This window comes from Microcebus murinus, chromosome X, assembly GCF_040939455.1.
Source record: "Microcebus murinus isolate Inina chromosome X, M.murinus_Inina_mat1.0, whole genome shotgun sequence".
NCBI classification, from domain to species: domain Eukaryota; kingdom Metazoa; phylum Chordata; class Mammalia; order Primates; family Cheirogaleidae; genus Microcebus; species Microcebus murinus.
This window is the reverse complement of record NC_134136.1, coordinates 29,863,400-29,889,790: the sequence shown is the minus strand read 5'-3', so window position 1 is coordinate 29,889,790 and position 26,391 is coordinate 29,863,400. Positions and strand designations below refer to the sequence as shown.

Here is a 26,391-nt window from a genome sequence, read left to right as displayed (position 1 = left end):
TTTGGTTCCTCATTCCCACACCATGCTAAGGGAGCTCCCAATGAGCTGGTCCTGAACTTGCTTCTTCTCTATTCCTAATCAGTCCTACATGTTGGTCAGTGGGAGTTTGTGATAGCTGGGACCATGGTGGTTTAATTATATTAATAGCAAGGTATTTCTTCCTTCAGATTACAAGGTGGTTCAAGCCATTCGAAACTGCAGGGCTATCCGCACACTAGTTTTTGTTTCCTGCAAGCCCCATGGTGAAACCACAAGGAACATCATTGAGTGAGTCTTGATTTCTTTTTTAAATTATTTTTTCCCATTATCAAAGTAACCCATGCATACACACAATTTGGAAAATGCAGGGAAGTGTAAAGAAACAGAAAAGAAAACATTATACTACCTTTAATAGTCAATTACAGGGCTGGGTCTAGGGTGAGGCAAGTCAGGTACTCAGTTTGGGTATGAAATTTAAGAGGCTGCCAAAAATTGCAGCAATCAAGATAAATTTTTGGCCGGGTGCGGTGGCTCACGCCTGTAATCCTAGCACTCTGGGAGGCCGAGGCAGGAGGATCGCTCCAGGTCAGGAGTTCGAGACTAGCCTGAGCAAGAGCCAGACCCCATCTCTACTAAAAAAATAGAAAGAAATTAGCTGGACAACTAAAAATATATAGAAAAAATTAGCTAGGTATGGTGGTACATGCCTATAGTCCCAGCTACTTGAAAGGCTGAGGCAGAAGGATTGCTTGAGCCCAGGAGTTTGAGGTTGCTATGAGCTAGGCTGATGCCACAGCACTCTAGCCTGGGCAACAGAGTGAGACTCTGTCTCAAAAAAAAAAAAAAAGATAATTTTTTAATGCGATATTTAAAAAAATCAAAATTGACCCCACAATTCATGATGAACAAAATATTAAATTTTTTTAAAAGGTAGGAGCTGCACCTGTGCTTGTTGAACCCTGCCTCACTGCCTTACTCTGAGTTTGGCTTTGGTTCCAGTAAATCTTTATTTATAAAAGGAGGTGGCTAGCTTACAGGCTGCAGTTTCCTAATTTGATATTCTAAAATATTGTATCAAAATATTAGTTGTCTTAATTGCAGAGTTTTTTTGGCACCCTATTAAATTTTGCACCCAATGTGAGTGCCTCTCATTTCATTCTAGTTCTGGTCCTGGTCAGCTATTTTGATTTTTGAAATGTTTTCTTTTTGTAATCTTTCTCTTTTTAACCTAAGTAATTTCTTTCTAACATTGAAACTACATAGGCAGGTATAAAGTACAGATGATATACCTGAACATAACAGGTGAGAATTAAAAGTAAATATATATGATTAGTATTTGTCAATATATTATAAAAAGTAAGTGAATTGAGCTTTCAAGTCAATGAGCTAGAAAAAGAACAATAAACCTAAAGGAAACTGAAGGAAGAAATCAATAATGGTAAAAAAAAAATTCCATAAATTGGCCAGGTGTGGTGGGTGGCTCATGCCTGTAATCCTAGTGCTTTGGGAGGCCGAGATGGGGAGACCAGGAATTTGAGACCAGCCAGGACAACATAGTGAGACTCCATCTCTAAAAAAATAAAAAATAAAAAAATAAATTAATTAATTGGGCATGGTAGTGTGCACCTGTAGTCCTAGCTAGTCAGGAGGCTGAGGTGGTGGGAAGATTGCTTGAGCCCAGGAGTTCAAGTCTACAGTGAGTTTTGATCATGCCACCACATTCCAGCCTGGGCCACAGAGTGAGACTCTGTTTCAAAAAAAGTTTTTAATGTAAAAAAGGGAAATTATAAATGCACCCTAGGAAATCAAAGAATTTCTTTATAATCTTGGAGTGCAAGCCCTAACAGTGAAAATTCAGAAGTCATATAATAAAAAGTTGTTAAATTTAACTACATAAAAATAACTTCTCCCATCATTACACCATACACAAAAATGAATTCAAAATGTATCAGAACTAAATGTAAGAGATGAAGCTATAAAACTCTTAGAACAGAACATAGGAGATTTAGAGTCTTCATGACCTTAGGCAAAGCCTTCTCAGATATGATATCAAAAGCTTAAGGACCAAAAAAACAAAAAAATTATCAAAATGAAAAAAAAACTTATGTACTGCAAGTGATGTCATTGATAAAATGAAAAGACAAACTACAGAATAGGAGAAAATATTTGCAAATCATTTATAAGGCACTGGTATCCAGAAGTCAGGCACAAAAGGTCCCATATTATATGATTCCATTTATAGGAAATGTCTAGAGTAGGCGAATCCATAGAAACAGAAAGTAGATTTGTGGTTGGCTAGGAGTGGTGGTGGGGGTTTGGGGGAAAATGTGGCATGATTACTAAGAAGTGTGTGGTATCTTGAGCTTATGAAAAATGTTCCAAAATTGATTGTGGTGTTAGATTTACAACTCTGTGAATATACTAAAAACCAATGAACTGTATAAATGGGTGAGCTGTATGGTATGTGAGTTATATTTCAAAACTATTTAAAAAAATCAGTAATTTGTGCATGATGAAAAGCACCATAAGTAAAGACAAGAGACAACATAATTGGAAAAAAATTGCAGTTCATGTCACAAAGACTTGTTTCCTTTATCTATAACAAACTCCTGGAAATCGATAAGAAAAAGTACAACAGCCCCATAGAAAAGCAGATGATATGAAAGGAATGAACAGATGATATGAAAGGGAAATGTTAGAAATGTGTTTATGAACCATGAGAGGATGTTGTCTCTCCCATAATAATGGAAATACAAATTAAAAGTACCCTCAGATACTACTTTTTATATCTCAGATTGGCAAAAGTTCAAAAGTTTGATAATGCATTATTGATGATAATATAGGGAAATGTGAATTCTAAAAAATTACTGGTGTAAATTGAATACTAACCCTATGTAAATTGGTATTCTCCCTATGGAGGGAAATTTAGCAATATAGATTAAAATTACAAATATATACCCTTTTACTCAGTAATTCCATTCCTGAGGCTTTATCCTACAGATATACTCACACATGTAAAATGACATATATACACAAATTTATTTTTTTATTTTATTTATTTTTTTTTTGAGACAGAGTCTCACTTTGTTGCCCAGGCTAGAGTGAGTGCCATGGCGTCAGCCTGGCTCACAGCAACCTCAAACTCCTGGGCTCAAGCAATCCTCCTGCCTCAGCCTCCCGAGTAGCTGGGACTACTACAGGCATGCGCCACCATGCCCGGCTAATTTTTTGTATATATATTTTTAGTTGGTCAATTAATTTATTTCTATTTTTGGTAGAGACGGGGTCTCGCTCAGGCTGGTTTCGAACTCCTGACTGACCTTGAGCAATCCGCCCGCCTCGGCCTCCCAAAGTGCTAGGATTACAGGCGTGAGCCACCACGCCCAGCCCACAAATTTATTTATTGCAGTATTTTAACAGCAAAAGGTAAAATACCCTAAAAGTCCATCAATAGGGAACTGTTTAAATCAGCTATGCTACATCCATAATGAAACACTGTGCTGCTATAAAAGAATGAAGATGTTCTCTATGATAATGAAAGAGCTCTAAGGCATGCTATTTTTTAAACAGCTTTATTGAGATATAATTTATTTATTATACAATTCACCTCCCCCCTTTTTTTTTAATAGAGATGAGATCTTGCTATGTTGCCCAGGTTAGCCTCAAACTCCTGAGCTCAAGCAATCCTCCCACCTCAGCCTCCTGAGTAGCTGGGACTATAAGTGTGTACCCCTGTGCTCACCTTAGTGTTTTTTTTTTTTTTTTTTTTTTTTTTTTTGAGACAGAGTCTCGCTTTGTTGCCCAGGCTAGAGTGAGTGCCGTGGCGTCAGCCTAGCTCACAGCAACCTCAAACTCCTGGGCTCGAGTGATCCTTCTGCCTCAGCCTCCCGGGTAGCTGGGACTACAGGCATGCGCCACCATGCCCGGCTAATTTTTTTTATATATATATCAGTTGGCCAATTAATTTCTTTCTATTTATAGTAGAGACGGGGTCTTGCTCTTGCTCAGGCTGGTTTTGAACTCCTGACCTTGAGCAATCCGCCCGCCTCGGCCTCCCAAGAGCTAGGATTACAGGCGTGAGCCACAGCGCCCGGCCGACCTTAGTGTTTTGATTTGCATTTCCCCAGTGGCTAATGATGTTGAGCCTTTTTTCATGTACTTGTTGGCCATTTTATTTTTATTTATTTATTTATTTATTTTTTTGAGACATAGTCTCGCTTTGTTGCCCAGGCTAGAGTGAGTGCCATGGCGTCAGCCTAGCTCACAGCAACTTCAAACTCCTGGGCTCAAGCAATCCTGCTGCCTCAGCCTCCCGAGTAGCTGGGACTACAGGCATGCGCCACCATGCCCGGCTAATTTTTTCTATATGTATTAGTTGGCCAATTAATTTCTTTCTATTTATAGTAGAGACGGGGTCTCGCTCTTGCTCAGGCTGGTTTCCAACTCCTGACCTTGAGCAATCCACCCGCCTCAGCCTCCCAGAGTGCTAGGCTTACAGGCGTGAGCCACCGCGCCCGGCCTTGTTGGCCATTTTAAAATCTTCTTTAGAGAAATGTCTGTTCAAGTCGTTTGCACATTTTTTTTTTTTTTTTGAGACAGAGTCTCATTCTGTTGCCCGGACTAGAGTGCTGTGGCGTCAGCCTAGCTCACAGCAACCTCAAACTCCTGGGCTCAAGCAATTCTTCTGCCTCAGCCTCCCAAGTAGCTGGGACTACAGGCATGCACTGTTATATTCGAGATTCACAAGGCTGCAGGACAGAGAGACAGAGTCACCGAGGCTGTAATTATCAAAAGGAGTTTTATTGTCTAGCTCGAGCTAGGGTCTGAGCCCCCAGAGTGCCAGCACAGTGGCCTCTTCTCCAGGCAGGGACCCTTCTTTGTGTGTTAGTCCCCTTTTTATAACTCAGTTGTTTACACACTGGTCATGCATCTGCCCCCACAGTGATTCTTACTTCAGCCTGCCCCTGATAGGCCCTAACCTGTTCCGGGTCCTAGCTGAGAGACTCCAGTTTCCGCTCTCTTTGTCTTTTTCCTCTGCATCCCATAATATACTCATAATGCCTTGCGGTTAGCAAACAAGCAGTAAACAGAAGCTGGAAGGTGTCTATTGTTTTTATAGCCCAGTATCTTACAGTGCCACCATGCCCGACTAATTTTTTCTATGTATTTTTAGTTGGCCAATTAATTTCTTTCTATTTTTAGTAAAGACTGGATCTTGTTCTTGCTCAGGCTGGTTTTGAACTCCTGATCTTGAGTGATCCTCCCGTCTTGGCCTCCCAGGGTGCTAGGATTATAGGCATGAGCCACCGCGCCTCGCCATTTGCACATTTTTAATTGGGTTTTCTTTTTATTATATTATTGGGTTTTAAGAGTTCTTTTTATCTGTCTGTCTGTCTATCTATCTATCTATCTATCTATCTATCTATCTATCTATCTATCTATTTATTTAGAGACAGAGTCTTGCTTTGTTGCCCAGGCTAGAGTGAGTGCGTCAGCCTGGCTCACAGCAACCTCAAACTCCTGGGCTCAAGCGATCCTTCTGCCTCAGCCTCCCGAGTGGCTGGGACTATAGGCCTGCACCACCATACCCGGCTAATTTTTTCTATATATATATTAGTTGGCCAATTAATTTCTTTCTATTTATAGTAGAGACGGTGTCTCGCTCTTGCTCAGGCTGGTTTCAAACTCCTGACCTTGAGCAATCCTCCCGCCTCGGCCTCCCAGAGTGCTAAGATTACAGGCGTGAGCCACTGCGCCCGGCCAAGAGTTCTTTTATATTCCAGGTATAAGTCCATTATGATTTGCAAAATTTTTCTCCTTTTCTGTGGGTTGTCTTTTCACTTTCTGAACAGTATCCTTTGAAGCATAAGAGTTTTTAATTTTGAAGATGCCATCTGTTTTGGGAGGGGCCTTGTGATTTTGGTTCTGAGCTATGTTAACAAAGTGTAAACAACCAGGTACAGAATTGTTTGTATAATAGTAAACTATCTTTGTAAAATAAAAGTAGAATAATATATATTTGTATATGCATAGAGAATCTCTGGTAAGTTATATAAGAAACCAATAATAGTTATACAAGAAACTGATAATAGTTATCTATAGTTGAGGAGAACTGGGGAGATGGGAATCACGGGTGGGAAGGAGACCTCACTGTATACCTTTTTATGTTATTTCATTTTGAATTAAATGAAAATACTCAAATACAAAACAAATTTTAAAAATGTAATGATTAAGGATAAACCTAGGATTCCATTAACATTCATACTGAGTATAACAGTAAACATGACCTCAAAAAGTGAAGAAAATTTTATTTTGAAAAGACAGTATGTATATATGGCAGAAAAATTCAAATAATAGAATATACAATGAACAATAAGTTTTTCTACTTGGCTGGTATGGATGTAAATCAGTACAACCTGTTTTGGAACACCTTGGTGATATATATTTTAGGGCCTTAAAAACATATAGGCCTGGCCAGGCATGGTAGCTCATGCCTGTAATCCCAGCATTTTTGGAGGCTGAGGTGGGAGGACTGCTTGAGGCTAGGAGTTGAAGACCAGCCCAGGCAACCTAGTGAGACCCCATCTGTATAAAAATGGGGAAAAAAGTGGCTGGGAGTGGTGGCATGTGCCTGTGGTTCCAGCTACTCAGGAGGTTGAGGCAGAAGGATTGCTTGAGCTCAGGAGTTTGAGGTTGCAGTGAGCTATGATAGCACCACTGCACTCTAGCCTGGGCTACACAGCGAGACCCTGTTTTAAAAGAAGGAAAAAAAGGCCGGGCGTGGTGGCTCACGCCTGTAATCCTAGCACTCTGGGAGGCCGAGGCGGGTGGATTGCTCAAGGTCAGGAGTTCGAAACCAGCCTGAGCGAGACCCCGTCTCTACCAAAAATAGAAAGAAATTAATTGACCAACTAAAAATATATATAGAAAAAATTAGCCGGGCATGGTGGCGCATGCCTGTAGTCCCAGCTACTCGGGAGGCTGAGGCAGTAGGATCGCTGAGCCCCGGAGAATGAGGTTGCTGTGAGTCAGGCTGACGCCACGGCACTCACTCTAGCCTGGGCAATAAAGTGAGACTCTGTCTCAAAAAAAAAAAAAAAAAAAAAAAAAGAAGGAAAAAAAAAGTATAGGCCCTTCAACTCAGCACTTCCACTAAATAACTGAAAATGAGTGCAAAGATATAACTATAATATTCCTGGAGGGACTTTTTGAAATAACAGAAAGAAACTTAGATTTTCAATTGCAAGAAATTAGATAAACTATGTTACATTTATTTAGTGAAATACCATATAGCCAATAAAAGTGAAATAGCTTTACATATAATGGAGAGATGCTTATCATATATTATTAATTGAAGAAATTGGTGGTAAAGCAGTAATGTATAATATTTATAGTGTGACTCCATCTTTAAAAATCAATTTTAAATAGTTGGAAAGATACATCCTGAAAAGTTAGCAGTAGTGGTCCTTCTCTGAATGGCGAGTTTATAGGTGAATTTTTATAGGTATTATTTTTTCTTGCCTGTATTTTCTGTAATGAGCCTTTGAAACAAGGGGGAAAAAGTAATCTACCTTAAGAATTTTTAATAGAATAAATTTAAGAAAATATTTAGTAATTACCTACTGTGTGCTAATCATACAGAAAAATATATGACCTAGGCCCCTCTCTCCATTCACCAGATATATATTGAACCCCTATTGTGTGTCCCATAGTGGGAACACAGAGATGAATAATGAATAGGCAGTTTCTTGCATCATTTCCACCCTCAAAAAGATTATACTGCAGTGAGGAAGCTGGTTAAGAAAAACAGTTACGTTGAATATGATAAATGCTCTATAAGAGAGAAACACAGGGGGATGTGGGAAGGGCTTACATTTTAAGCAATTGTGTTCTTGCAGGTCCTTTTGTTTTGGGGAACTGACATTATGATCTATTTCTACAGGCTGTGCTGTCCTCCAAACTCTGCTAAAAAGCTCCTAGGCAAGCCTTTTGTCCTGAGACAAGCTGTACCTGTGGATTTGTTTCCCCACACCCCACACTGCGAGCTGGTGCTCCTGTTCACTCGATAAGCAGCCTCCTAGAAGAATACAGGCTACTTGTTAAGGCTGAAGTTTCACAGACTTTCAGGTTTGGCATATTGCTACATTGCAGGCACTGGGAGCATTACTAGGGAAACTAATGTTTGAATCATAAGCAGGAAGAATATAGTAGGTCTCCTGTCTGAGGCACGTTTAACCTTAGTTTTCAGGTTCCCTTGTGATCGTGCTCTGTTGGCCTGGCTTTGACCATTCTCCACTCCTTGTCCCTGGATCCGGACTATTTCTTCCTTTTGCTGTTAGCCTGTCATGGTTCTTTTGGTCCTAGTTTGTTTTCTTGTCTTTTCCATCTGAGTCTGTTTATGGCATGGTGACAGCTGAGCTTTTTATAGCAGCTGGTTATAATTTCACATTGACTAGACTCTGTATTTGTTCAGAGATTTTACTATTTTTAGATGTTTTTAAGACTTCTGAGTTCATGAGGTAGCCAAGGATTAGAACTAGAAACAAATTTAGCTTTTTAAAAAGCAGAGGAAGCCAGGAAGTGATTGCAGGGTGACTGAGTGATCATCAGTAGAGATTCATTCCTTTGGGTTTTCTTGCCTTTGAGGCCTCTAGAATGCCCTTTGATAATGTGGTTAGCCCTAGGAGCAATAACACCAATTAATTCTCACCCATGGAGGAAGAACTAGTTATTGGAGAGGCGCTAAGGGGAAAGAGACTTTCAAAGAAGAGACTAAACAACTTTGATTGTGCTGTGTAGTATAGAGGGAGAAAGCTAATATTTTAATATTCTAATATGGAGTATTATAAAGTGGATGTTGAAAACTGACTCTATATTCAACATTCTCTAGTCTAGGATTTCTTCAACTCTGGAATTGTTCTTGGATACTTGCCCAACAATTTAGATTATGTTTGGAAACTTTTAATGGCCTAAAGGATGTGTAATTTAGCAAGTGTTGTCTCACTTACAAAATGATAACAGGTCTACTAGTATTTTTAATTTTTCTCTATCCCAAATGCTTCTAGAGAAGCCTCCTTCTCAGGAAAATATGGCTGTTAAAGCTACTATATAATGTTTTGTATTCTTTTATGACATGGTCAGTCAGGTGTAGCCACAGTAGAGGTTCAGAAAAACAAAGTCTGTTTATACTCACAGATCCTCGAGACAGAAGGAGCGCCATACCACACAGGGGCACATGGGAAAGACACCAGAATGGTCAGGAGGCAGAAGGCAGGAACAAGGGGAAGGTTTAGGCCACTGCCTTTATTTAGGTTTCCTTGGGAAAGGCAACATAGGGCAGGGCGAACAGTTTAGGATTGGCTAGTTTGAGTAATTCTTGCAGGCTCTAAGTTATAGGGGTGCTCTCTAGTAGTTTTGTTGATTTTGTCCTTGTGATGATTAAAACAGAGGAATATTGTCTCCTAGGGTGTATAGGCCTCATGGAGGAGGAATTGCTGAGCCCTTGCTATCTAAGAATTAACTAGCCCAGGGAGGAGCAGCCAGAAAGATTTTTTAAGATATCAGAACAGGATAACATACAGAAATACAGGCACAGCTTCCTGGCTTGCACCTGTAATCCCAGTACTTTGGGAGGCTGAGGCTGTAGGATTGCTTGAGGCTAGGAGTTTGGGACCACCCTGGGCAACATAGTGAGACCCTGTCTCTACCAAAAAAAATTTTAAACTAGCTGGGCATAGTGGCATGTGCTTGTAGTCCTAGCAACTTGGGAGGCTGTGGCAGGAAGATCACTTGAGCCTAGGAGTGTGAGGTTACAATGAGTTATGATTGTGCCACTGTACTCCATCCATCCTGGGCGATAGAGCAACAGAGCAAGACCGTATCTCCAAAAATAAAAAAATAAAAGAAATATACACATTACATAAAACTATACAATACAATAAATATCCATTTTAAAAGACTAGAAGACAATATTCTAAAATGATAAAAGTGTTGATTTATGGTAGTCACATAAGTTTTCTTTTCCATTTCCTTAGTTTTTAATTTTATGTAATGGAATTATATTACTTTTCTAACTAAAGTTTTTAAAATAGCATTTATAGTCGGGCGCGGTGGCTCACGCCTGTAATCCTAGCACTCTGGGAGGCTGAGGCGGGCAGATTGCTCGAGGTCAGGAGTTCAAAACCAGCCTGAGCAAGAGCAAGACCCCGTCTCTACTATAAAGAGAAAGAAATTAATTGGCCAACTGATATATATAGAAAAAATTAGCCGGGCATGGTGGTGCATGCCTGTAGTCCCAGCTACTCGGGAGGCTGAGGCAGAAGGATTGCTTGAGCCCAGGAGTTTGAGGTTGCTGTGAGCTAGGCTGACGCCACGGCACTCACTCTAGCCTGGTCAACAAGCGAGACTCTGTCTCAAAAAAAAAAAAAAAAAAAAAGAAAAGAAAATAGCATTTATTTTTCCTCTTCTTTGTTCTCCATATCAATAAATGGCAGTACCATCTACCAGTTATGTAAGCCAGAACCAGAGTTCTCTCTCTCTCATATCCAATTGCCTACAAGGTTGATTCCTCCTGGACATCTTCTAGATACTCCAAAGTCAACTTTTTTTTTTTTTTTTTTTTTTAGTAGAGACGGGGTCTTGCTCTTGCTCTTGCTCAGGCTGGTCTCGAACTCCTGAGCTCAAACAATCCTCCCACCTCGGCCTTCAAAGTGCTAGAATTACACAGTGAGCCACCGCACCTGGCCAAAACTCAACATATTTAATGTTGAATGTTTTAGATCTTTCCCCCCAAACTGTTCTTCCTCTATTCTTTTTTTTTTTTTTTTTTTTTTTTTTTTTGAGATAGAGTTTCACTCTGTTGCCCAGGCAAGAGTGCTGTGGTGTCAGCCTAGCTCACAGCAACCTCAAACTCCAGGGCTCAAGCAATCCTCCTGCCTCAGCCTCCCGAGTTGCTGGGACTACAGGCATGCACCACCATGCCTGGCTAGTTTTTTTTTTTTTCTTTTAATATATATACTTTTAGTTGTCCAGCTAATTTATTTCTATTTTTTTAGTGGAGACTGGATCTCGCTCTTGCTTAGGCTGGTCTCAAACTCCTGAGCTCAAATGATCCTTCTGCCTCGGCCTCCCAGAGTGCTAGGATTACAGGCATGAGCCACTGTGCCTGGCCTTCTTCTATTCTTAATCTTGTTGAATATACCAGTCTACTGAGTCACCCAAGCCAGATGCATGGGAATGATTTCTAAGTCCTTCTCCTGTGCTATTGCCCCTATCTAATTTATCACCAAGTTGCCATCCCTGCATGCTACTACCATCATCTCTCAACAGATTACTGCTGCAAGAGTCATATTCCCAACTGATGCTACTTGTATCCACTCCTGTCCCCTCTATTACATTTTCTACAGCCAAAGTGATTTTTCTAAAATGCAGGTCTCATTGTGTTTTCTCCATTGCCTTAAAATATGTCATTGGCTTCTTGTTGCTTTTAAAATAAAGTCCAAAATTCTTTTTTTTGTTTGTTTTTTTTTTTTTTTGAGACAGAGTTTCTCTTTGTTGCCCAGGCTAGAGTGAGTGCTGTGGCGTCAGCCTAGCTCACAGCAACCTCAAACTCCTGGGCTCAAGCGATCCTGCTGCCTCAGCCTCCCGAGTAGCTGGGACTACAGGCATGCGCCACCATACCCGGCTAATTTTTTCTATATGTATTAGTTGGCCAATTAGTTTCTTTCTATTTATAGTAGAGACGGAGTCTCACTCTTGCTCAGGCTGGTTTCGAACTCCTGACCTTGAGCAATCTACGATTACAGGCGTGAGCCACCGCGCCCGGCCTAAAGTCCAAAATTCTTGGTGAAGCTTAAAAGCCACTTCATAATCTGGGAACCTCATTTCTCTAGCCACATTGAATTCTTTTCCCTGAAAAGGAAGTAGTTGAGTTCTTCCATTCTGGATCTTTTCACATTCTGTTTCTTTAGCTTGAAATGTTCTTTTCCCTACCTCTTCTGGCTAATTCTATGCATCTTTCTGTTTTTAACATAGATATTCCTGGCTGGGCGCGGTGGCTCACGCCTGTAATCCTAGCTCTCTGGGAGGCCGAGGCAGGCGGATTGCTCGAGGTCAGGAGTTCGAAACCAGCCTGAGCAAGAGCGAGACCCCGTCTCTACTATAAATAGAAAGAAATTAATTGGCCAAATAATATATATAGAAAAAACTAGCCGGGCATGGTGGCCCATGCCTGTAGTCCCAGCCACTTGGGAGGCTGAGGCAGAAGGATTGCTTGAGCCCAGGAGTTTGAGGTTGCTGTGAGCTAGGCTGACGCCACGGTACTCACTCTAGCCTAGGCAACAAAGCGAGACTCTGTCTCAAAAAAAAAAACAAACCAGATATTCCTCCCTCAAGGAATATCTAATGAATAAATAAATAAATATATTATCAGCTGTGGACAATCAACTTGTTGATAAGTTTGTTACTCTTTTTTTTTGAGACAGAGTCTTGCTCTATATAGTCTGTTAAGTGTACAATAGCATTATGTTTAAAAAGCAATGTATATATACCTTAATTTAAAAATAGTTTCTTGCTAAAAAATATTAAGGATCATCAGAGCCTTGAGCAAGTCCTTTTTGCTGGTGGAGGGTCTTGCCTCGATGTTGATGGCTCCTGACTTGACCAGGGTGACAGTTGCTGAAGTTTTGAGTAGCTGTAGCAATTTCATAAAATAAGACAATGATGAAGTTTCCAGTATTAATCGACTCTTCTTTTCATGAAAAGATTTCTTTGTGGCACGTGATGCTATTTGATAGCACTTTACAGTAGAACTTCTTCCACAATTGGAGTCAGGCCTCTATAACGTGCTGCTGTTTTATCAACTAAGTTTATGTAATATTCTAAATCCTTTCTTGTCATTTCAACAATGTTCACAGCATCTTCACCAGGAGTAGATCCCATCTCAAGAAACAACTTTCTTTGCTCATCCATAAAAAGCAGCTCCTCATCTGCTCAAGTTTTATGAGATTGCAGGAATTCAGTCACACCTTCAGGCTCCACTTCTAGTTCTCTTGCCATTTTTAACCACATCTGCAGTGTCTTCTTCCAGTGAGATCTTGAACCCCTCAAAGTCATCCATGAGGGTTTGAATCAACTTTTTCCAAACTCCTGGGGTTTGTTTGTTTGTTTTTTGAGACAGAGTCTCACTCTGTTGCCTGGGCTAGGGTGCCGTGGCGTCAGCCTAACTCACAGCAACCTCAAACTCCTGGGCTCAAGCAATCCTTCTGCCTCGGCCTCCTGAGTAGCTGGGACTACAGGCATGCGCCACATGCCTGGCTAATTTTTTCTATTTTTAGTAGAGACAGGGTCTTGCTCTTACTCAGGCTGGTCTGGAACACCTGAGCTCAAACAATCCACCCGGCCTCCCAGAATGCTAGGATTACAGGCGTGAGCCACCATGCCCGGCCCCAAACTCCTGTTAATGTTGATATTTTGACATTGTCCCATGAATCATGAATATTCTTAATTGCATCTAGAATGGTGAATCCTTTCCGGAATGTTTTCAATTTACCTTGCCCAGATCCATCAGAGGAATCACAGTCTATGGTAGCTATAGCCTTACAAAATGTACTTTTTTTTCTTTTTGTGAGACAGAGTTTCACTCTGTCACTCTGGGTAGAGTGCAGTAGCAGCATTGTAGCTCACTGTAGTCTCAAACTCCTGGGCTCAAGTGATCCTCCTGCCTCAGCCTCCCAAGTAGCTGGGACTACAAGTACATGCTACGACACCCAGCTAATTTTTCCATTTTTAGTAGAGATGGGGTGTCGGTCTTGCTCAGGCTGATCTCGAACTCCTGAGCTCAAATGATCCGCCCACTTCGGCCTCCCGGAGTGCTAGGATTACAGGTGTGAGCCATTGCACCTGGCCCAAAATGTATTTCTTACATAATAAAACTTGAATTTCAAAATTACTCCTTGATCTATGGCTATAGAATGGATGTTATGTTATCAAGCATGAAAACAATATTACCTTGCATATCCATCAGAGGTCTTGTGTGACTAGGTGCATTGTCAATGAACAGTAATATTTTGAAAGGAATCTTTTTTTTTCTGAGCCATAGGTCTCAAAAGTGGACTTAAAATATTCAGTAAACCATGCTATAGTTTTGTTGTTCCACTGACAGACTATAGGCATAGTAGATTTAACATAATTCTTAAGGGCCCTTCGGAATAGTAAATAACTATTGGCTTCAACTGAAAGTCACCAGCTGCATTATCCCCTAACAAGAGAGTCATCTTGTCCTTTGAAGGTTTGAAGCCAGGCATTGACTTCTCTCTAGCCATGAAAGTCCTAGATGGCATCTTCTGATAGAAGGCTGTTTTGTCTACTTTGAAAATCTGCTGTTTAGTGTAGCCACCTTCATCATTTATCTTAGATCTTGTAGATATTCTCCATCAGCCCTTGCTGCTTTACCTTGCACTTTTATGTTTCGGCGACAGCTTCTTTCCTTAAATCTCATAAACCAATCTTTGCTAGCTTCCAGCTTTTCTCCTGCAGCTTCCTCACCTCTCTTAGCCTTCATAGAATTGAAGAGAGCTAGGGCCTTGTGCTGGCTTAAGGGAATGTTGTGGCTGGTTTGATCTTCTATCCAGACCACTAAAACTATCTCCATATCAGCAATAAGGCTGTTTTGCTTTCTTATCATTCATGTGCTCATTGGAGTAGCACTTTTAATTTCCTTGGTGAACTTTTCCTTTGCATTCACTGTTTGCCTAATTGTTTGGCACAAGAGGCCTGGATTTCTGCCTGTCTTGGCTTTCGACATGCCTTCCTCACTAAGCTTAATCATTTCTAGCTTTCGATTTAAAGTGAGAGACATGCAACTTTTCTTTCACTTGATTACTTTAGAGGCCATTGTAGAGTTGTTAATTGGCCTAATTTCAATATTTTTGTGTTTCAGGGAATATCGAGGCCTGAAGAGAGGGAAAGAAATGGGGGAATGGCTGGTGGTGCAGTCAGAACACACACAGCATTTATTAAGTTTACCGTTTTATATGGGTGTGGTTTGTGGTGCCCCAAACAATTACAGTAGTATCATCAAAGATCACTAATCACAGATCATCATAATTGATATCATAATAATAGTGAAAAAGTTTGAAAATGTGACATAAAGACAAGAAATGAGCACTTGCTGTTGGAAAAATGGAGCTGATGGACTTGCTTGACACAGAATTGCCACAAATCTGAAATTTTTTAAAAAATGTAGTGTCTGTGAAGCATAATAAAGTGAAACTCAAAATGAGGGAGGCCTGTATATCCTATAAGAATCATGCTTCCATCATTTTTATTATGAAAAATTTCAAACATATAAGAAAGTTAAAAGAATAATACAATGTTACCATCAAATTGGTATTTTTTTTTTTTTTTTTTGAGACAGAGTTTCACTCTGTTGCCCTGGCTAGAGTGCCAAGGTATCAGCCTAGCTCACAGCAACTTCAAACTCCTGGGCTCAAGCGATCCTTCTGTCTCAGCCTCACGAGTAGCTGGGACTACAGGCATGCACCACCATGCTCGGCTAATTTTTTAAATATATATATTTTTTAGTTGTCAGGATAATTTCTTTCTATTTTTTTAGTAAAGACGGGTTCTCGCCCTTGCTCAGGCTGGTCTTGAACTCCTGAGCGCAAACGATCCTCCCGCCTCGGCTTCCCAGAGTGCTAGGATTATAGGTGTGAGCCACCGTGCCCGGCCCAAATTGGTATTAACTGATCAATGCTTATGTGCACGTATAGTAGTAACATTCATTGGGTGTCGGGCAGACGGGAGGTGGGGGGAGGAGAGGATGGGTATATTCACACCTAATCGGTGAAGTGTGCACCATCTGGGGGATGGACATACTTGTACCTTTGACTTGGGCAGGGCAAAGGCAATATATGTAACCTAAACATTTGTACCCCCATAATAGAGAAACAATAGTACAATGAACACCAGTATAGCCAACATCAAGATTCAATAAATGTTAACATTTTGCTATATGTGCTTTATCTCTGTGTGTATATGTTCTTTGACAAACCACTTGAAAGGTAAGTTGTAGACATCTTGACACTTTACCTTTAAATACCTCAGCATACATCTAAGCATAAGTTCATTTTTCTACCTAACTATAATACTATAAATTCAGCTGATAAAATTAGCAATACCTTACCAGTCTTCACTAATATCATCTAATATGTAATCTAGTGCTTCCTAAAGTGTGGTCTGCAGACTACCTGTTGGTTCACAGGGAGATAAGGAGCTTGCACCAGAGTATACATCAGAGTACCACATTCTTCACTGAGAGTCTTGTAACAACAACAACAACAAAAAGAACCAGCAGCTGTATTAGTGTGCTTAGCGACATAGTTCATTTACATCTATGTACTAGCAGGGTCACAGTGCTATATATTCAGTTTCCCCAGCTGTCCCTAAAAAGTCTTTTATGGCTAATTCACATGTTTAATTTGGTAGTTGTGTCTCTTTAGTCTCTCCTTTTTTTTTTTTTTTTTTTTTTGAGACAGAATCTCGCTCTGTTGCCCAGGCTAGAGTGAGTGCCGTGGCATCAGCCTAGCTCACAGCAACCTCAAACTCCTGAGCTCAAGCAATCCTGCTGCCTCAGCCTCCTGAGTAGCTGGGACTACAGGTTTGTGCCACCATACTTGGCTAATTTTTTCTATATATATTAGTTGGCCAATTAATTTCTTCCTATTTATAGTAGAGACGGGGTCTTGCTCTTGCTCTTGCTCAGGCTGGTTTCGAACTCCTGACCTCGAGCAATCCGTCCGCCTTCGCCTCGGCCTCCCAGAGTGCTAGGATTACAGGCGTGAGCCACCTCGCCCGGCCACTCTTTAGTCTCTCTTAATCAAGAATGGTCTCCCTACTCTTTTTCATGACACTGACTTTTTGTATACCAGGTCTGCCCCACATTATGGATTTATCTGACTGTAGGGTGACTAACTATCCTGGTTTGCCCTAACTCTCCCAGTTTGAGCACTACTCCTTATCCTGGGAAACCCCTCAGTCCTGGGCAAATCAAGATGGTTTGTTTCCTTAGGGTGGTGTTTAACTCTTTCTGGCTCCTGAATTTCTTGTAGGTCTAGTGGCTTGATTAGATTCATATTACAACATTTTCGACAAGAATACTTCTTAAGTGATGGTCTATACTTCATGTTGCATCCCATCAGGAGATGCATAATATCAGTTGTCCACTCTTAGTAAAGGTGATGGTTAAGTTGATGGCCCTCAGAACTCTCTGTGTAATTTTCTCTTTGTAATTAACAATAAATCTGTAGGGTGTTATTTGGCCTCATGTAACTATCCTGTTTCCCAACAGCCTCTCACCTAAAGATTTTAGCATCCATTGATTACTATTTCCTAACTCAGTCATTTTTTTTAATTTTTAAAATTTATTTTGCAACTCAATTGGGGATTGCAAGTGTTGATTTCCTAATTCTTTGAATCAGTCTATGTTTATTAGCCTGCATTCTTCTGTAAAGATGAGTTTTTCCTCACCTATAGGGTATAAACTAGAGTTCCTCCAAAAAAGGCAAGGTAAATGCCTAATTCTTTTCCCTTAAATAGCAATTTTCAGAGTAAGAAGTTGGTATAATAGTTATTTCCAATGGTGACAAAGTTATTTTCTTTTTTCAAATATCACTTGATATTTTTCTTATTTGAATTCAGTGTTCAGTTCAATCATTTTCTTTTTGATGTCCAAATTTTCTCCAGTTTGGCCAGTGAGAGTCCTCTCAGGCTCGACTCCCATGTTGGTTAAACATGCTTCCATTAGTCTTTGAGCACGTCCTTAGATTCTAGCGCAATATTCTCAGGCTCACTGTACATTTTCCCTGCCCTAGTCCTAAAATCAGCCATTTCCAATGAACCTTGGTTCCTTTCAATGGAGAATGGTGCTTAGAAACCAAGATCTGGATGCTGGGTGATATAAGAAAAATGTAATAGTATTGTATTACAGTTTGTGAACTGTAAAACATTAGTAAAGTGACCAACTGTCCTGATTTTCCTGGGACATGGGACTTACAGTGCTAAAACTGGGAGCATCTCAGATAAACCGGGACAAGTTGGTCCACCCAAAGTGGTCACATTGTTAGTATTAATACATAGTAAAGGTAGGGAAGAACAGTAGAAATTGGGGTTGGGACATGAAGACTAGTGGTAACTAAAGTAGCTGTAAATTCCCAGGAGATTTTGGGGTTTATAGTAAATGATCTCTTCCAGTTGTAAAGTATCTAGGTCTATGGCAGTGGAGACATCACCTGGGAGCTTGTGAAAAATGCAAACTTTCGGGTTCCACCCCAACTGAATCAGAAACACTGGAGTTGGGGCCCAGCAATCTGTTTTAGCATGCCCTACAGGTGATTGTGATACACATTCAAGTTTGAGAACCACTGGTTTAGAGTGACTGTTCTTAGCCATGATGGCACATTAGAACCACCTGGGGACCTTTTAAAACAGGTTCCCTGGCACCATCCCCTCAGAGGTACCTTTAATTCATTTTGGACGTCTTCAGATGACTCTAATATGTAGCCAAGGACGAGAATCACTGTCTGAGGTTTTTGTCTCCAAGGTTAGTGTTTGGCATGTTGAGTAAAAGCGCACATCAAGTTTCAGATAAAACATGAACTACAGTAGTTGGGTAATAGCTTGCTTTTCTGCTTTCTCCTCATCTAGACCTACCTAGGAGTTTTGAGCACTGATTTTGAGTCCTTTGCAAAGGTTTTCATCTCGTTAACGCATTTTCTTTCCCATTCTTTCTGCACTTATTTTGGTGGGTGTGGTAGAAAGTGTGGCTTAGATATCCATCAGTTGCTATAATCCTAGCCAAGCCATAAAATTAACCCTCATGCATGTGAGAGAAAAGTGAGCCCATCTTAATATTACAGTAGGACAATTGTTTTAAGGATTTGTCCGTAGCCTGATTCTTACCTGTGTTCTATTAAGTAGAACTGGCTTCTTCTCATTAGGCTCATCTTAAGAGTTGCTGAACCAGTGAGTGCACATTTTGTCATTGCCCTTGCAGGTTTGGAGTTTCACCTACTGCAATGGTGTCCAGTCTTGGCACATTGGAATCACCTGGGGAGCTTTTGAAAAACCTAGTTTTGGGGCTTGAGCCTTACCCCCAGATATTCTGATTTAATTGGACTGGGGTGTGGCCCAAGCATCTGGAATTTTAAAAGATCCTCAAGGTGATTTGAATGTGCAGCCAGGATTATGATCCTTTGATTAGGGCTGTGGTTCCCAAATTAATCTGCACATTAAAATCCCCCAGGGAACTTTCCAAACTTCCAAAGCCCAGGCCATACCCAGACCAACTAAATCATCACAATCTTGGGGTGGGACACAGGAGATGGTAATGAAATTTTTCCAGTGATTTCAGTGTGTAGCCAGTATTGAGAACCACAGGATTAAGGTATTTGATAATGCCATTTGATTGTTTGGGGGCTGGAAGGGAGAAGAGATTGTTGTTTCTTGAGATTTAGGTCTTCCACCCCTTCACCTTCAAAATCACATTGCATATTTATAACTTATAGGGTCATCACTGTCATTTTTCTAAGGAATATATTTCAAAATGGCCCATAAAGTACAGTCATGAACCATTTGAGGCTCCCTCAGTGCTCACCAATTAATTTAAGTGCAAAAGGATAGTTGAAATGAATATAACTGTTATGCCCCAGACTTGAAAATTTTCCATCAGCTGATTCTATTCCATTAATATATGTATCTCTACATTTTATTTCTCATTGTTTTTTTGTCAAAGGAGATCAAGAGGTGACAATGCCCACATCTGGCCCAGAGCCACACAATGGAAGAACATGTAAATATCCTCAAGTGTATTCATAACTGTTAGGGAGCCTCAGGACACGTGGATGGAAGAGGCCTTTGCTCTGAGGACCTAGAAAAGGAATTTAAATACTTCGAGATGTTTATATTCACCATTTGCAATTACTGATCACCTTTATGTGTAACAAAGCAAGGAATATCTGAGAAGAAGAGAGGGCTATATTATGCTTAGCTGTTTAATAGTCTGTCTACTCCAACTAGACTATAAAGTTTGAGAGGACAAACTATACACTTAATCACTATTGTATCTCTAACACCTAGCATGGTGTCTGAAGTGTGGCAGGTGCTCAGAAAGGCGACATAGCATACTAGCCAAGTAGAGCAGCTTTGGAATAAGGCTGACCTGGGCTTGAATCCTAGCCTCATCACTTACATGCTGTGTGACCTTCGGCAAGTTACTTAATCTCTTCAACCCTCTATTCCCCGTTCCTCTCTCTGTAAAATAAGGGTAATAATATTAATAGTACTTACCTCATGTGATTGTTTTGACTGATTTAGTGAAACAATCTATATATATAGCACTTTGCAAATTGCCTGGCACATAGCATGCATGAAATGAGTCATTCTTAATAATCTGATTATTTGTCGAGTGAATAAATGGATGTCCTGGCCTGCTTTCCCTCTCATTCTAGAGGTTAACTACCAGAATTAACCTAATCAGTTTGTTTTTGGTAAGGTTTCAATATTTAATTTTAGGTGAACAAAACCAAATACATATTGGAAAGAGTTCCTTCCCTGTTGTTGTGGGTGTTTCTCAGCATTTATGGTTTAGTCAAATATGATAGCTTCTAGTAAAAGGTTTAAATACAGTTTGAAGAAAAATGAAGCATAGAAAACAAAGAAGGCCATCCCTCTCATTTTGTCACTTTCATAATATTCATTGCTAAAAATAACCCACTTGTCAAATTGCTTAGTACTACTGTGAGAAGTGCTAATGTAGGACATGTTTTCTGAAAATAACTGTGATGAGGTGTCATAGATTAAGGGCTTTGGTACAGAAGTAAGTGATGGAGTTCCCTTCTGGGTGGAATAGCTCCAGATCATCAGTTGCTCAGAACACCTACTAGCCTGCCCTTTCAACCTCCTAAGAGGAAACTTGTTTCTAGAGGTGGGTTTTTTTTTTTCCAACTAAACATACTATATGGAATCTTGGATTAGATCCTGAACAACAACAAAAAAAAAAGGACATTAGTGAAAAAACTGGTAAAGTCTAAATCAAGTCTATTGTTTAATAGCTGGTATTTTACTAATGTTAATGTGGTAGTTTTGATCAATGTACTAGAAGTAAGATGTTACTATTAGGGGAAGCTGGGGGAAGGGTATATGTGAACTCTGTACTGTATTTATAACTCTTCAGTAAATCTAAAATTATTTCAAAATGCAAAGTTAAAAGAAACTAAACATAGTCTTTTAAAAACTAATCATGCTGATTGAAAGCAAATTCTAGAAAAACCCAGTCTGGGCAGGTGTTGAGGCCAGGGCTCCAGGGTGAGAGTTTTACTTACCCGGATACCCAGATATGTGCTAGATACTTGACTAACTGTAAGTACTGACCGTGACAAGGTGACAAGAGGGGTAGCATGTAGCAATTCTTTTACAAATAAGGAACTTCTAGCACCCTATCAAAAAAAACAGTTCCTTTTGTTCAGTATAAATAAGCCTGGTTCAAAACACAGCAGCCCAACTTCAAAGAGGTCCAAATATAAATTTTCTTAAACTCACATCTTAGAGTTATTTGCTCAGCTTGGGGTTTGGAAGGAATTCCTCATTGTAGTGCTAAACCTGAAATGGTAATTGCGTTTGAGTGAGTGTCCTGAACATAAGCAGGGGAGGAGGAAGAGGAATGATCCAGCGCAATGATTTTTTTATTGGTACATAATAGTTGTATGTATTTGGGGGTATATGTGATATTTTGATATATGTATATACAGCGTATAATCAGATCAGGGTAATAGAGAGATTCGTCACCTCAGACATTTTTTCTTTATGTTGGGAACATTTGAATTCTCTTGTAGCTATTTTAAAATATACAATAAATTATTGTTAACTATAGTCACCCTACTGAACTTTTGAACATTAGATTTTATTCCTTCTATCAAATTGTATTTTTATACTCATTGGCCAGCTTTTCTTCATCCCCCTACTTCCCAGCCTCTGGTAGCTATCATTTCTACTGTCTACCTCCATAAAATCCACTTTTTAAGCTCCCACATATGATGAGCACGTGTGATATTTATCTTTCTGTGCCTGGCTTATTTCACTTAACATAATGACCATTCCATCCATGTTGCTGCAAATGATAGAGCACCAGCCCCCATAGTGTTCAGTTCTTCTCTAGTCCTTGAATCAAATTATCTGTGGAGTTAACTCCTGTGTCAGCTAAAAGACAGATGTCTTTGTAACCTAGTGTGATCAGCATGACACATTTCTAAAGAAAAATGTATTATTAAAAACATATTGGGGGAGGGGGGCGTAGAATCTAAAAGAACTATGATGCTCTTCATTCTTTTAAGTTCTTTAGAAATGTATTCTTATGTGTATGCTTTACTTAGGATCAGCATGTGTACCTGCTCTTTCCTATTCTGCTGTTTTCACTTAACAGTATTTCACATTCTGATTTCTACCCACACAGTGCACATAATTGCCATCTTTAATGGCTGTGTAACATTCCATTGTATTGAATAGCATGCCAGTTCTTAGGACTGGGCTCATTTTTCTCAGCAGACCTAAAGGCCTGCTGTCTTTTAGCACCAGAAGTCTATTTTAGTTCCTGGAAGTGGTGACTAGCATAAGTGTGGGATCGCGTGGGATTCCTGAGTCATCGGCACACAGCACAGCCTGAGTGCTTTGTTAACATTGCTGTGCCCACTACCTGGCAGAAGAGCCTTCCTGGGCTCCCTGGACCTGAGCTGGGCACTTCCTGGGAAGTACAAGGCCCCTGATTCCCATGACCCTGAGCTGATGTTATCTATACGCCAACAGCAGAAAATATATACTGCTTTCTCTATCGCCTGGGATAACAGCTCCATCTCTGTTTCTCACAGAGCTTGACATGAAAGAAAAGGCAAGGGGAATGGAAATATAAATTATTAATATCACAGCTGAAGGAATAAAACACAGGTCGGGGTGCCATGGCTATAGTTCTTCTGGGCACACCTATGAAAATGAAGTAGGCCGAGGGGATGATTTAAGTCCTGGAAAGTTGGGTGATAGCTCAAGTTTTGGTCTCCCAATAAAGTGTTTACAGGGTTGAGTAACAGAGCAGTGAGTCCAGGCTTGACTCTTCTTCCAGCCATGGCCAGTGGCATCTTATGATTAAAAATACTAGTTGGCAGGATTCTCCTGCCCGAGGAGAGTGATGTTGGTGTTCAGTATACTTGATTATTACATCTTACCAGTGGCAACTGCCTTGAAAATGAATGATTTGAGGAGGTTACTGGGAGAGAAGAGTGATATTCAAAACACAACTGGTATGGCCCAAGCACCAACACTCGCATCTCTGGGTGATTTATAGCTGGGTTAGCTACTACTGGTTTCCATCCTTCAACCCTGAATTATCACTGTTCTTTCTCTACCTTTGTTGTGTGCTAACTGTATGACACATGTCCTATAGGTCATAGATTGCTTAGCAACACTGCTGACAGGATACTACTGGCAGGTAGATACAACATGTGAATGAAGAATGGGAACTGGAGTGCAGGAGTTGGACACCATTCACAGCAGAATTCATACCTATTCATAATGAATTCTCAGAAAGCCCAGGTTTGTCTCAAAAGATAAGATGGACAAATACTCAGAGCCATGTGGGCCTTATTGAATGATGAGCCAGGGTCATTCATATGCTTGAAGTGCCTCTGACAGGAGCTAGACTCTAAAAGTCCTAGAGAGAGGCTAAGATATTGACAACTAAAGAAGAGAAACCCCAAGGAACCACTTGCCTTTAAGAAAATTTGCCCTCTTGGCTCGAAAAACTATCCTTATTTTGGTGTCTGTGCTGAGATATAGATTTATAAAGCCTCTTTGACAGATTTAGCAGTCTCAAAGACAAAGATAATGGGAGGCAATGGTTGTAATACCCTAGATTCTCCATGCTCTTTGTACTTTAGAATCATCCTTTGGGTTGTTCTCTACAGAAAAGAGGAAAGGGAATACCCCTGTCCCAGATGGGGGGATATAGTTTTCAAATGACCTAACCAAGCTTCTCACCGAAATCATAATAATGGTAGCTAACATTTAATGAGCTACTTAGGATATGCTACGTGCTATGCTAAACATTTTTGTATGGATTGTCCCCCTTAAACTTCACAACAGACCTGTAAGATAGGCAGTTTTTTCTGTCTACACTGGGGGAAATTGCCAGGTCACCCAGCTTGATCAGGGGTTTGGAAAGTACATTAATAGCTGATAGCAACAAAATTAAGATTCACTCAAAAAAGATATTTTTTCCTTCACGGGAATAAGGGTATACTGGCTGTATTAGTGGGAGTGTTCTTTAAATAAGCTTTTGTGATTGATAGATTCTATGTAGGAAAATGTGGTTGACACCCAGGAACACATACATTGCACAAAGGGAACGTGCCAATATACTGAAATTCAGTTTTATTAGGGGTTGTTCAACCTAAATTCTCCACTCAGCTCACATTCATAGGGTACACTTCTACCTCCCTTTCCCATCTTCTTCAATAGAGATAATTGCTGCATCCTCTGGTGAGAAAGATTGTAAGCAGAATGCTCTCGTGATATTAATCGGGTGAACTGGAGGAAAGGAGGTGGGCAGAGCAGCCAAGGAAGACCCAAAGAGGATGCAGCATTTTCAGAGAGGGTAATAGTATTGGCTTGGGCACACAGGAAATCTGGATTTAGGAGCAGCTCTGCTAGCGATCGGCTATACCATCTTAGGCAAGTCGTAATCTCTCTGTACCCCAAGTTCCTCATCTGTATAACAAGAGGGGTTGGACAAGAGGCTCTGTAAGGTTCCTTCCAGCTCCATGACTAATCAGCTGACCCTCAATCAGAGTTGTGTCAAAGATCTATAAGGTGCTTGTTTGGGGTGATTCCCTTGAAGATGGAAGCAAATAATACAGTCTTAGACAGTATCAGACCTTCCAGATGGGGTTGTGAGATGGATCTTTTTGTGTAAGATTTCTATCCCTCATAAACAATTATCGGTTAGTTGGTTTATACTGTTTGGTGAGATGATATGGGGTAGAGCTAAGAGCATGGGTTATGGAGTTGGACCTTAGTCTGAAAATCAGTTCTGCCACCTCCTCGTGGATGCCCTGGACAAATTATTTACCTCTCAGAACATCAGTTTCTGCCTCTGTAAGATGGTGATAATAGAATCGACTTCATAGGCTTGTGAGGATGAAAGGCAATGATATATATAAAGCACTTAGCCCAGCACCTGTCAGAATGGAAGTGCTCGATCAACTGTGTCTGCTACAACTATTGATGTGCTGATTGATATTAATTCTCCTGATAGGATACACTTCAGCATTTTTTCCTGGATATAGCTTTCTTTTTCTGGATAGAGTTTGAGAAAAACGTAAGTGGATGTTTCTGGCCTAAAGTAGCTGTAGAGTCAGACAGATCTGGATTCAGTTCCTTTTTTTTTTTCCCCTCACCAAAATTGTTCTTTTGAATTTTATTTTTTATTGATTATATAATAGACATATATATTTTCAGGATACATGTGATAATTTAATACATTCATATAACTAGTAAAGATCAAGTCAGTGTAATTGAGATATTTATCATCTTAAATATTTGTATTTCTTTATGCTAGAAACATTCAAATCATTCTCTTCCTGTTATTTTGAAATACATAATAGATTGTTGTAAACTATAGTCACCCTACTAATCTGTTTAACACTGGGTGTTATTTCTTCTATCAAGCTGTATTATTTGTACCCATCAACTTCTCTTCATCCTCCCCTCCTCCCTACCCTTCCCAGCCTCTGCTAACCACCAAGCTACTCTCTGTCTTCATGAGATCCACTTTTGTAACTCCCACAGATGAGTGAGAGCATCCTGCTTTGATTTTTACAGGTGGTGTGGGACCTTGGGCAAGTTACTTAACTTCTCTGCCCTATAGTTTCCCCCTCTATAAAATGCAATCAGGTATAGTGCCTACCTCCAAGCATTGTTTGTTGTGAATAAGATAATGGATGTGAAGAAATTAGTATTGTGCCTGGCATCCAGAAGGCACTCAATAAATAGTGGCTTGTGGTACTCATGGTGAAAGTGATACAAATCGAGTATTCATAATCCAAATTCCAAAATGCTCCAAAATTCAAAACTTTTTGAATATTGACATGACACTCAAAGGAAATGCTCATTGGACCATTTTGGATTTTCGGATTAGGAATGCTCAACTGCTAAGTAATATAATGCAAATATTCCAAAATCTAAAATCCAAACCACTTTTGGTCCCAAGCATTTCAGATAAGGACTACTCAATTTGTAGTAGTAGTAAATAGTAAATAGCTAGCACCACTACCACTTTGGGGATAGAGGGTTGAATACATTCAAGCTCCTACA

At 40.1% G+C, this 26,391-nt stretch overlaps 1 protein-coding gene across 4 annotated transcripts in view; it reads left to right on the top strand.

Moving 5' to 3' along the window:
• Positions 1-16,479, top strand: part of TRMT2B (tRNA methyltransferase 2B) — a 43,075-nt gene extending 26,596 nt beyond the window's left edge. For 3 of the 4 annotated variants that reach the window (XR_001154855.3, XR_012915915.1, XR_012915914.1), the window contains 3 exons: positions 168-267; positions 7,922-8,106; positions 14,918-16,479. Coding sequence is in view for 1 of the 4 variants with exons in the window: in XM_012767400.3 (XP_012622854.1) it covers positions 168-267; positions 7,922-8,048 (227 nt within the window). In the remaining 3 variants the exon portion in view is untranslated. Of the gene's footprint in view, positions 1-167; positions 268-7,921; positions 10,564-14,917 lie in introns of those variants that run through there. The other variant, XM_012767400.3, reaches the window with a different exon arrangement.
• Positions 16,480-26,391: the final 9,912 nt, after the last annotated feature.